General features: G+C 41.6%; 1 protein-coding gene across 1 annotated transcript in view; it reads right to left on the bottom strand.

Moving 5' to 3' along the window:
* Positions 1–9,677, bottom strand: part of LOC108570437 (titin) — a 108,049-nt gene extending 98,372 nt beyond the window's left edge. The window contains exon 1 of the mRNA XM_017932297.1: positions 8,897–9,677. Coding sequence (XP_017787786.1) covers positions 8,897–9,056 — 160 coding nt within the window. The 5' untranslated portion in view covers positions 9,057–9,677. The remainder of the gene's footprint in view (positions 1–8,896) is intronic.
* Between the last annotated feature and the right edge of the window lie 3,250 nt (positions 9,678–12,927).

The following is a 12,927-nucleotide window of genomic DNA, read 5'->3' as shown; positions in this document are numbered from 1 at the left end:
CCAGTTATTTTACAATTTTTTTGGAAAAAGAATGTAAATTGGAATTACAGTTTCCAGTTTGTGCAAAGTAGGAAATCGTAACAAAATGACGAAGACCTATTTGTAATTTCTACAGATTAACTAAACATTTAAATATCTTCAACGACCCCTTTTAAGAACAATGAACTACGCACTCTAAAACTGAACCATTTCAGCATGCCAAGTCGTCCCTCCATTAAACTCCAAAATACCGAACTGCCCATCGAACAGTCAACAAAAACAGCTCTCATTAAGAGCACCGCGTCTAAAAACGTGACTGAAACGATACTCTGAATCATAAGTCTAAACATTTTCTATGTCACACCGGCCAAAAATATTCAAATGGATCATCTTTGAGAAAAGGGAGAAAAAGAAGGATGAGAATCTATCAACAAGTAAGTACAGGTCGCGAGATCCTCAGCATCGAGTCATCCACAACATTGCCAAGCGGAAGGTCACGCATTGTACTGGGTGCAATGAAATAGATAGAACAAAAACGAATAAAAATGAGGGAAAAAAATAGAGGTGTCGAGTGAGAAAGAGATCGGTGCCATTCTCGTTCGGGAGAGCTGAAGATGGAGGCAGGGGAGAGACAAATAGAGAGACAGGGAAGGTTGAAGGGAGGGTTGAAAGGAGGGAGAGACATAAGCAAGTATTGAGAGAAAGAGAGCCTTAGAGAGAGATCATCACAGAGAGGAAAAGATCGTCAGATAGGGAGAGAGAAATATCGAGAGAAAACGAGCTTCAAAGAGAGGGAGAGAGGGAGAGACTTGAGTATCGAGAGAAAGAGAGCGGTAGAGAGAGAAGATCATCACAGAGAGAAAAAGAGAGAAATGTCGAGAGAATACGAGCTTCAAAGGGAGCGAGAGACAAAAGTATCGAGAGAAAGAGAGCGTCAGAGAGAGAGAAATATCGAGAGAATGGAGCTTCAAAGAGCGGGAGAGAGGGAGAGACATAAGTATCGAGAGAAAGAGAGCGTCAGAGAGAGAGAAATATCGAGAGAATGGAGCTTCAAAGAGCGGGAGAGAGGGAGAGACATAAGTATCGAGAGAAAGAGAGCGTTAGAGAGAGAAGATCATCACAGAGAGAAAAAGAGAGAAATATCGAGAGAATACGAGCTTCAAAGGGAGGGAGAGACATAAGTATCGAGAGAAAGAGAGCTTCAAAGGGAGGGAGAGACATAAGTATCGAGAGAAAGATCATCAGATAGAGAGAGAGAGAGAGAGGGAGAGACACAAGTATCGAGAGAAAGAGAGCGTCAGAGAGACAAAGATAAAGAGAGAGAAGTATCGGGAGAGCGAGAGAGAAGGACGTAACGTGGTCGGATAACCGCGGGATCCTATTTTTGCATCCAGATGGGGATCGCGTTACCGTGGGCCATTTTAGGAGCAACTATCTTTGCGCGGCGCCCAGCGCCGCGACGCGTCTACACCGGCCGGACTACATGCACCTCGACCAATCGCCGGAGACGTTACGCAAAGCCAGTCACTGACCAAAATAAAACAGCTCCAAACTCTGTTATCCCCCCACCTCACCTTTTCTGTTCTACCCTCCCCTTATCCCACTCTGTAAGAGGGATCTTTCTCTCTTTCTAGCGGACAAACACAGTCTATTGGAAAATATTTATAAATTCTGTTCGTTGCAAATGGCTGTCGAAGGTGTGTGTGTGTGTGTGTGTAAGAGGTCGAACAGAAGATTCAATATGGATTAGATAAGTTTTTTTTCCGGGTTGTTACAACGAACACAATTCTTTCGGTGTTTTTTTTTTGTCTTTGTTTACGAGGTTAGGGTGCATCGACGACGTTGACTTCATTTCTTCTTTTTGCTCCTAATAGCGTGCGTTGAGTGATCGATGATCGTTAGGCTAGGTTATTGTTTACGTGTTCCACTGACAGCTCGTTTTCGTCACGATCAGCTGATTCGAGGAGGGACCGAGGAGTTCTTTCGAGTGGCTGCATGCTAGTTCTACCTCGAAGGATTAACCTTAAATTCGTTATAAAATGATCGTGACGCTAATGTCTCGTGCCTGTATCTCGACACTTTACAAGATTGAGTGGTTATTCTTAGATAAGTGGGATCTTTAGGCCGGGTACAGCTAGGAGGAAGTGACGCAGCTGATTAATTGACACCTGATGGACGGCTAAACTCGTGGATCGCTAATAATACAGCTATTCGGCTGTACAGCTAGAATTGGCTTGCATTTAACCAGTACACATTTTTTTTATTGCATGCCTCAGTGTAGAGTGCGTCTGCGTGATGTTAACGTTGCCCACAACCGAATCTAGCTGTTGGAAAAATCGTAAACACGAGCGGGAAGAGAGAAATTTACAAAAATTAGTGTCTAATTTTCAATCGTAGATTCTTCTACTTATTAGAGAATTGTTGCATACAGAAATTCGGAGAAATAAACAATAAGCAGAAAATCATCCAAATTTTAAATCGTCAATTTTCAACTATGAATTAAAAATCATTTTATCCAGCAATTACAATTAAGGAAAAAATATCATAAGGTACTGGATGCTCGAAAATTCCCAAATTTTGAAGGACCAGTCCCATCGAAATCCTCCAATTCCCCAAATTCTCTTCCTTTTCTGTCCAGGACAAGGGGAAGTTTAATTAACCGATATTCAGGCACTCCACATTTATTCTCCGCTTGGACGATTCGTCGAAAGATCGTTAACCATTCGCTAGATCAACAAATGGTAACGACGCTTTCGGCTGCATTGGTCGATTAATCTCGCGTAACCCAAGCCTACGTGCCGCTTTATTAATAATGATGATTTAGCACGGAGCAACAGGCGGTATAGCCGACTTTGTCACAGGTTTCTGAGCGATCGCCGTTTTGTTAGCATACACGAGGAGAGGGTTTTGTATGCAATTTCGCGCGTCCCACACGCGACCTGTATTCTTTTTAGACATGATACCGATGCTGGCACTCGTCGAATTCGTCCGGCCAACAGGAGCCCTCTTACACTCCTATACGTTTGCCAGACCCACGAGTCAATGTCGACCGGATTGAAGGAACAATAAAGGGGAGATTATCGTCCGTTGACATTGCTCTCCGGGAGAGAACTGTAATTCGACGAATTTCTCAGAGACTTCACGAGGATCGAGCGTGTCGCAGAAACGACCGTCCCGGTTGTTATGGCGATGCATGTAAGAGTGATAAGTAAGAGTAATTAAGAGGAATTGCTCTCCGCGGAGAGCGTCTTGCTTCCTTATTGCTTAGGAGTTGCGTGAAATTGTGTCTATTGTTCGTGACAATGTTTCTGCTATTGTGAAATTTCGAAAAAATATCTACTGTCTTGTGTATTATTCTATCTGTTATCTGTTGCTATCATTATCGTGGAGAATGTAGCGTTGTCAGCCAAAGTTCGGTAATTTTTCGAGGAAGAAGTGAATACTGATAACAATACTTTTGCTACTGTAAAATTTGGGAAAATATCTGCTATTTTGAATACTGTTTCTCTATTATCATTATTGTGGAGAATGTAGCGTTGTCAGACAAGGTTCGGTCATTTTTAGAGGAAGAAGTGAATATTAATAATAATATTTTTGCTACTGTAACATTTGGGAAAATATCTGCTATTTTATCAGTATTATTATGGAGAACGTAGCGTTACTATGCATGGTTTAGCAATTCTCAAAGAAATTAAAGGAACTTTCAAAAAATTCATAAATATAGAATGGAATTTCTTCGACGTGCAAAGAACAGTCTTATCTCCGAGAAATTTTTAACTAATCCTACACCTTTTCTTTCAATCACCAAATAACAACGATTTACATCTACAAATTTAAAAATCCAAATCCCAGCGATAATTAGATTCCGATCAAACATAGAAAGAAGATAAGAGCCCCGACACATTCGCTAAAAATCGAACCACTGCAAATTAAAAAAGAAATGTACAGTGGAAGTGCCAACAAGTGATCCGCGGTTCCCCGCCAGTTTTTTCCCTTATCGGTAATTTCTAGCGCAAATATTTGAACACTCGTCGAGATCTACAGGTGACGATCCCCCTCGACTTCGTGTTTCCGCCGTGCGAAAGAAACGCTAACGACGGATCGTGCATCATTCGCCGTCAACGAGAGCGTAAACCGAACTAATTGTCCCCGCGACTTGCCAAATGGTAATTGCACTCGCAAACCTCTCGAGTTTCTTCTGTTTTTAAACAGCGGATCGTTATAATCGTGAATCAACCGCGAGGTACACCCGTCCGATATTTTCGGTTCGCGGCTTTTCGTCGGCTTCGCAAACGAGCCCGAGCAGAGATTTATCGACCATCCGATAAAATTCAGACGGGCGAAAAATCAACCACTCGAGAGCGTATCTACGATTTAACGAGACTGGCAACGCCAACTTTTGCCAGAACCCACCGACAGCTGTCGAAAATCGAATCGATACGATGACCCGTCGACTGATTATTACGCGAGTTTCGTATTTGCCCCGCGAATTCCTCCGATTTCGCGTTCCTTCAAAATCACCGTGTCTCGTTTATCGCGACAGGCTTGTATAGTCGAATTTCGCTATCTCCGGGGAATTTCTCGCTCGGATACCCGAGTGTTAAGTATCCAACGAAATTTATACGGTAGACGATGATTTGAATGATAATCGCGAATTTCTAAGAGGAATTTATTAATTCTGTTCTCTTGAATAGAGTAATTTTCAGCGTAACAGTAAGATTTGAACGAAACTTCATTAAGGCTACTTCCAATTTTAATTCCTCTTTCACGTTGCCCAGGAGTGTAATGAAATTCAGTTGGAAGATTCATTAACAGGAACGCGATCTGGTATTAAGGAACACGTGTTCATTTCGTAAAGGCATTTAAGGAGAAAATCCACGCTTGGTATGCTAAGCGTTAGTTACGTTTTAACGAGCCCGAGCGGATGCTGTCGATAGCTATGATCTCTATTAAACGACGAAGGCGCAGTTGGCAAAGGTATTGTGGCGGAACCGTTTCGAACGCCGTAAACTGTATTTAAATTAATAGTCGTGACTATAACCGTGACTCGCGGAAAATTACGTTACTTTCTTTACGGTTCTTCCTCCCGCGTGACCGAACGAAGAAACGCGCGACTGTTTGAAAATTCTCGCAAGAAACCGCGCTCACGTTCGTTGCTTCAATCTACTTTGCTCGCGAAAGATGATTCCTCGGGTTAACGAGGAAATATCGTGGTATACTTTGGGAAATATAAACGTGAAATACGGTATTAAGGTTGAAAGGCAGTGAAGATTTCGAAAGAAATAAAAATTCTGATAAACGTGCGAGCAATTGAAGTTAGAGCCTCTTTGAGATAAAGGTACCGTTTATTTGTTACACTAAATGTAAGTGAAATGTGCGGTAGGTGCATTATTATCGAATAAATAAAGTTGTGAAATTGGATTTTGCGTTTGGAATTTTATGTGAAGAAATAAAATAGTAAAATTAAATTTTATGTGAAGCACCCGGTAGAATTTAATTGGTGAATTTGTGTGTACGTATATATAGATTGTTTCAAAGTATCATATCTTTTTTATTTTGCGTAGAATTTAGTGGATATTTTTGGCGCTTTTTGCTATAACGTGTTCCGAAATAAGTGTCCTTTGAAGTAACGCTGTTTTGTGTCTCGCGTAAGATTTAGTATACAATCGATATTTTTCTTTTTTTTTTTTTTTTTTTTTTGGAAGGTAATTTCAATGTCAAGATCATCGTCGTTCGTGTTTTCCTTGTTTCTCTTTTTGTCAGAATGTTGTGTTATTACGCGTAATTTGTTTATCAGTATTTCGCATTTATATGGTACATTTTAAAAAAATGTAGCACAATACAAATACTCTTTTAAATTCACAAAAGAATAAGAAAGTAATAATGTCACTTTCATTCCATCAATTTTTGCACAACAAAATGAATTTCGTTGGTCATCGTCCAGTTTGAACGAATTTCAAAAGAAATTTATTTTAAAGCATCCTGTGTATATGTGAGTTTACGAGAAAGTGAGCTAAAAATATTGCGATTTCCACAATTATTTATTTGTTACAGCATACATTGCAGTCACATATTGTTAGAACTTTCATCCATCAAAAAAGGCAACAATTTTCTTGAAAAATTGCTGTGCTCCAAAAATGATATCATTTTCAAATTTTTAATACCCAAAAGGCAAGATTCTAAAACAAGATCTTGATACGACGTCGAAAAAATTTCTTCAAAAATTGCTGTGCTCCAAAAATGATATCATTTCCAAATTTCTAATATACAAAGAAAAAAGATTCTGAAACAAGATCTTGATACGACATCGAAAAAATTTCTTCAAAAATTGCTGTGCTCCAAAAATGATATCATTTCCAAATTTCTAATATGTAAAGAAAAAAGAGAAAAATTCTAAAACATCGACATTGTTACAACTCGTGGATAGCCCAAAAGCAAGGAGCTTCGATTCGTGAGATCGCAGTAACAGAATCTGTTCCCTCGGCAATGTCACCGGGAGCAAGGCCCACAAGTGTGGGCGTAGCCGAAAGAAGTGGGCATTAATGCTCCTATTGCGGTGATTAAACCGACGAAAATATTCCGAGTGCCAAGCGACTGGCCTTATTTCGGCCAAATGATTCATGGGGAACGACATACACGCACACAGGCACTGAGACACACGCAAACACGACCCTTCCTCCGCCTCTTTCGCTTGCGTTTCACCAAAACAGAGACCTTATTCCACATTCTTCTCCTCTCTCCCTCTCCTATTTCTCCCCTATATATCTGGCACGTTTCCGATTTTTGCATGGGATCGCGCAACAAACATAAACGAAACGGTATTTTCATCCCCATATTGGAACCTCTCCAACCTTGTGTTCCACGGAATTCGCGTAAACTGTCATTTCACCGAGCCGCGCTCCATCAATTCTCGTCGCTCGGAATAACGCTCCTTCGTGGGTTGTTGTTACATGTACCGTGAAGCAAAATGCATCGGGGGGGAGGGTTGAGAGAGTGTCACGGGAGGCAAGGAAAACACGCGATGATTCTTCGAGAAGATTTCGCGTATCCTTTGAAACGGGAACGCTCGTTCGCGTTTTGTTGCGAACCTGTCAACTCGCGTCTCGTTTGCAGCCAGTCTGTGAGTGGATTCCGAGTTCGAGGGCTCAAAGAGATGCTGTTAGAGTGTATTAGGGTTGTTCGAGTAGGAGCGATGTAATATTTCTGTCTCGAACATCTGAGTTTCTTGCAAAGTTAGACAAATTTCGGGATGATTTCAGAATTTGTTTGTTAGAATTGTATCAAACCTAGCTGTTTGACAAATTTGTCATTTTCTTTTTTAGTAAGATGATAGGCGTTTCGTAGCGATGTTTGTTCATAAATCATCTGGTAAAGTCGCTGCTGCGATCAATGCTCAACGATCGTTAGTTTCAAGGTAATAGTTAGACGTGCTATCTTGTGACAGATGCGGTTATCAAATTTCTGAAACCTCAATTATCTATTTTTACCAATTGGAAACTCAATTTGCTCTGTGATCAGTTTGAACCTAGCATCGATAACATACGAAAAGATGCTGCGAAGAAAATTCTGGAGAAGAAGCTTCCAAAATTTGCGGGAATCCTTTGACGACCCCAAAATTGAAAAGACTTAATGCAGCATGCGACAAAAATTTCTGGACTCTGATAATTTAGGGACTCTAGGGACTCTAAGGACTCTAATCCCGGAGTTTAATAATTCATCACATTCGAACAGAAGACACTAAAAAGGAAAGTATGCTACCTTCCTAAATTAGCAACTCTGCTGAGTGACATTAAATGTCCAAAACACTGAAAATTCCAAAAAAGAGAACATCGCCAGGTAAATCAAAATTTTCCCTAGAAACTTTCTTTACATACTCTACGAAAAACGTCATTAACACCCTCGCCGCCACCGACGCAGGGTATGCGTTCCATGCGTGCCATCAATTTCTGCTAGCAGCGAAAGTGTTAACCACGCTCTCGAAAGCAAAAAAACCGCCCCAATTTCGTCGTTCAACGATTCAATTTTGCCCCGGTGGTCCCTGTTATTCCCAATTAGCCGGTGATCGTCTCTGAGCACGATTCTTCAGCGAAACGAGCGTCGGTGTGAGAGACGGTTCCCCGTGAAAAGTGTGTCTGGCCGGATTTAGAAGCCGCATTTTTTCCTCCATTCCCTCTCCGTCTGTCGCGAGGGAAGGAGCGCGCCGCGAGTCGGGACGCAATTCCACGGGCCAATGACAGATACGCGGTGTGTGTTCGGAGCCAGCCAGAAGGGCGGCTTTGCCTGCGATTTTGACAGCTGCCGCCTCGACTCGCCACGGCTTTCTACACCGCTTCCACGGCCACCCTCTTCGGGGAGGGCGACCCTTACGAAGAGGTAGTATATTCTATACGGCGCGTGCAGGAATTTTCGAAACGTTGGCGTCGAACAACGTGGAAAACTATCTTTAGAGCTCGCGCAGGGGCGGCGCTCTCCGTCTAAAATAGAATATTCGTCGAGGGGATATAGCCTCTGCTAAGAAATCCGACGGTTCCTCCGGATTTATTTTCTACCGTCGTGGCTTTTCGTTTTCGTGGACGAGCCGAGCGGAAAGAATGTCGAAACACAGGAGAGACTGAATATTCTGGATTCTGATCGACCGTATGAATGAATCTTCGCTGAGAATGAGAGAAGATGTTTCAGGAACGAGCGACAAAGTTCTAGTTGGGTTGTTGGAAAGTGAGATTTTGCTCAAACGTGACCTAGTTTCGATCGTCAGTCTGTCACACTCGTGCAAGATAATTTCCTACGGAGCTGTTAGGCTATTAGATTCTCAAGGATCTCCTGGAATTTTCGGAATTCTGTTCACTTTTTAAGCTAGGTTAACAAACGTACTCTTCTCGAAAATCTCAAACTCACGAAATTCATCGCCGTGACTGACCTCTCTGCTGACTGGTGATCTGCTGTCGAGTGATCTGTCGTTCGGTCCTCTGTTGAATGTGTTGCTGCTGTTGCTGCGTGATCGTTTGCTGTTGTTGCTGCTGCTGCAACGTCTGTTGCTGCTGCTGCTGCTGCTGCTGCTGAGACGTTTGTCGCTTCATCTTGGATCAATTATAAAATTAATCCAAGTCGTGGTGAAAAGATCGAATCGATTCGTTTCGATTCTTCGTGGTCGATCACACAAAAAACTGTGCGCGAAGGGGAAAACTTGCCCCGCACGCTACTTTATCCCTTTTTCTCTTCTTTCTTCCTTCTGTTCGATGATGTCGTGCTCACTCACTGGGCACTCAACAACAACAAGTAGACGAAAAAAAAAAAGAAGACAGCGAAAAAATCGCGGGATAGAGCAATAGGAGAAATTTCAATACAGTGGATCCTCGTTCGTGTGTATATTTCACTCGCGATTACTCGATTCGACAATAATTCGACGATAAGTAATAATAATAATCCTCTTCTCTCTCTTTTATTCTCGTTCGCCGCTGCTAAATATCGTCTTCTTCCTCTCGTATATTACTTCAACTGATATTCTTCTCGAATTTTTCTCTCGTTTTCTCCTTTCGCTGAGAAACTTCCTCTCTTCTATAACTTCCCTTCGTACGTATACTTCTCGTTAATATATATATATGCTGCCTGAGGCCGCGGCTCACTCCAGTCGGCAGAAGTCAAGTCATCATCAAAAAGTCTTGTCCCCGAGACTCTTTAAACCAAGACGTCGGTCGAATGCGAATTGCCGGCTGATGCCGCCGCGGAAAACGAACACGGCCTTCCACGAGGACGTGATGGAAGCTGGTGGGGGGTTTCGATATGGTGGGAGGTCTGTGAGCGTCCCGACGCCGCAGCGTCGCGAGTGGAACGAGGACGGAACGACCGAAATTTTTCACACCCTCGTCACGAGCCGGAGGAGAACCGGCGAGATTAATCGTCCGGGTGGAAATAGTCCCTCCCTTTTCACTTTCCGACAGACTTCCACTCTTTTCTCTCTCCCTCTGTTCTACCCTCGGTCTTTTGCTTCCTTCGCTTTTTCCCTCTTCTCTTTCTTCCTTCGTCTACTTACTATTCCTCTTCTACGACAGGGAGATGTTTCTTTTCGGATCAGATGGACGTGAGTGGTTCGCGACGAAAATAAAAGAGCGTTTCAGGGAGTTTTACCTAGGGGTGTAGGAGAGGAACACGTCACGGGTTAGAGAGAACGTTACTCATATCGCGCGAGATTACATTTCTCGGATTCTGTACTGCTTTCTGTTGGGTTTATTTCGGGCCACGCCGATGATGCGTGGTATATAGTTTTTTGGCACGTCCGTGGACGCGTGTTTGGTGTTAAGTGTACACGGCTACTTGCAGAGGAGATCGCCGAGATACGGCGGATTTATGATAACGGATATAGACGTGCTGAAAGAGATTTCTCGGGAATTTCGGTATCGACGCTGGGAAAGTGACGTTTACGAGGTTTGGGGGAACTGGATCGGTTTTTTAGAGACTGAGAAGGTCGAGTACCGCAGCTTTGCGGGGTTATTTAATTATTGGGATGGCTTTGAATCTTTTGAAAATTGCAACAGGTGTGGTAATCAAAGGTGACGATTTTTAAAGAGACACTGTGCGATACACGGGTTAAATTGAAATAGAGCATTTTTATTGGAGAATGTAGCTAGAATATAGTGGAATTTATTAAATTTTTTTACATTTTCCAAGTGGAGAATACCAATCGTTAAATTGACAACTTTTTTATTAGAAAAAACGGTTGTACAATAGAATTTATAAATACTCGATAATTCTTCGAAAATGACACTTTGCAAGTGGAGAATATTAATCGTCGTATCAACAACACTTTTATTAAAAAAATTTATTGAAAAAATATCAATCATTATGTCAACAAATCACGCACCATCGTTGAGTTAAAACAAATTGATGCCACTTGGAAAATAGATAACTGAATAATTGATAAATTGCATTACAAAACTGTTGTTTCATCTCTACTTAACCCGAGTATGCTACAATAACTCTTTGAAAATCGTCAAATTTGATTACAGCACGCGTTAGAAGGATACGCAGAATCATATTTCAACGTTTTCTGCACAAATTGTTTAATATAAATCCAGACTAATTATCGTGGCCTGGGATTTGCCAAATGTGGGACTTCAACTCGTAAATCTTTCGGCGTGAAGGTATTAAAATTTGCATAACTGCTTAATTCCCAAAGTGGCGGCAGAAACAAGCGTGAAGCAGCGTTGAAACTTGTCCCTCCGAATTTCTTGCCCAATATCGAAAATTTATTCATTAGAGACCGTGACTTTCACGCCTGTCGGTCCTTCTAATCGTGAAACCAGTACCAACGCTAACAGTATCGCTTTGTCCTAGTTACCTGGGGACAAACGTTGCCGAAAACCTACGTCCTGAATTGAGAAATCCACCGCCTTACAACGGAGGAATCCTTGGAGATTGGCGGACGATTTGTTTCCAAGGGGAACTTCAAGCCGATTATTCATCTGAGATGAGTCAATTGTGCTAAATTAATAATTTCAATACCGTGAATAATTGCAGAATAAATTTTCTCTAATTTATACAATTTATTTTTTTCGAAGATTTATTAATTGGTGTTTTATTAAAAATCCTGTTCGTTTCGTTGCTTCGAATAATTTATCTTATTATTGTAAATATTCTACATTCGACGTAAACAGACTTATTCCTCAAGTCTTAATGCAGCATCAATGACTTAATCTGTCACTCGTTGCTCTATTAATAATTCTTTACCGTTCACCGGTTGATTCATGAATGAGTAATGTATAATTCGAAATTCCTATTACTGACGATTCTCCGTGAAACATCCGAGAAACCGACTTAATCGGAACCTTCAATTCATTACCTATTTTCTCAACTGGCAAAATTACACGGAACGACAAATTGCGGATAAACTCTTGTTCACGGAGAAGTAGAAACGTCTGAAAGTCACGGTGCAATTTCACATCGAAATTGACCGAAACGATCTCCTACATTCTTAACAAGATACTCGGCTGTCCCTTCCCACAATTACCAAATAAGTAACGTAAAGTAGAATGAAGCGTAGTAACAGTTTCTTGTAGAAAATCAAAACCGCGTCGAAATCATAAACCCAACTTAACGGTACAGCGTACAATCTGCCTCGTTAAATAACTCCATTCTCGATCACCTAATTAACCAGATAGTTATTCAAGATCAATTTTAAAAGTGCTTCGATATAGAATCATTTCCTCGTGAAAGGCAAAAGATTCAGTCTGTTGAAAATTCGTTTTCAATGTGTAACCCTTTTTCCTAAATTCCAGAAAGTACACTATAAAAATTCGATGCAACAGAAACGTTTCTTCGTGGGAGACCAAAATCCAAGCCACCGAACCAAGTTCACAATTTAAACTCAACCTAACACAAAATTCTTTCCTTCTCCGGCCCCCCCTAATTAATTTCAAAATTGTCGAAAATAAATCAGAGAACAAAAAAGGAATTAATTTAAAACAATGGGTTTTTTCGTTTAATAGTGAAACCAGAAGGACAAGTTTGCTAAAATTATGTTTGCTCAAAATCTTCCCCCATAAATAACCCCATTTTCTCGAGTCGCACAATTGATTCTAAATTTGGTATTAAGGTAGTGGCAAATAATAAAATATTTAGTTTCCTTGTGGAAGGCCAATGTTCCAAGTATAATAATTTCACGATGTAAATTGAACCTTGTTCAGACTTCTTCGCTCGCTTATTTTACTGAAACCGAATGTATGCTCGTGGACAACTCTAATCGATCTCGAATTAACGCGAAACGAGAAACCTGTGGCTCGAGCGGAGCCGCAAGTCGACACGCGGCTCACGCAGCGTTCTCGCGCTCACTGACAAACGCCCACGCATCTACGCACTTCTCACACCCTTGCCACTGTCCCCTGCTCGTCGCGAACCCTTTCTCCGGCTCGTTCTCCTTCCTCCTCGACGCGCGTAGCCGTGCGTGCACCAGTG

This window comes from Habropoda laboriosa, unplaced genomic scaffold (genome assembly GCF_001263275.1).
Source record: "Habropoda laboriosa isolate 0110345459 unplaced genomic scaffold, ASM126327v1 scaffold84, whole genome shotgun sequence".
NCBI lineage: Eukaryota > Metazoa > Arthropoda > Insecta > Hymenoptera > Apidae > Habropoda > Habropoda laboriosa.
The sequence above is the reverse complement of the archived record's forward strand: the minus strand, read 5'-3'. Positions and strand labels throughout refer to the sequence as shown.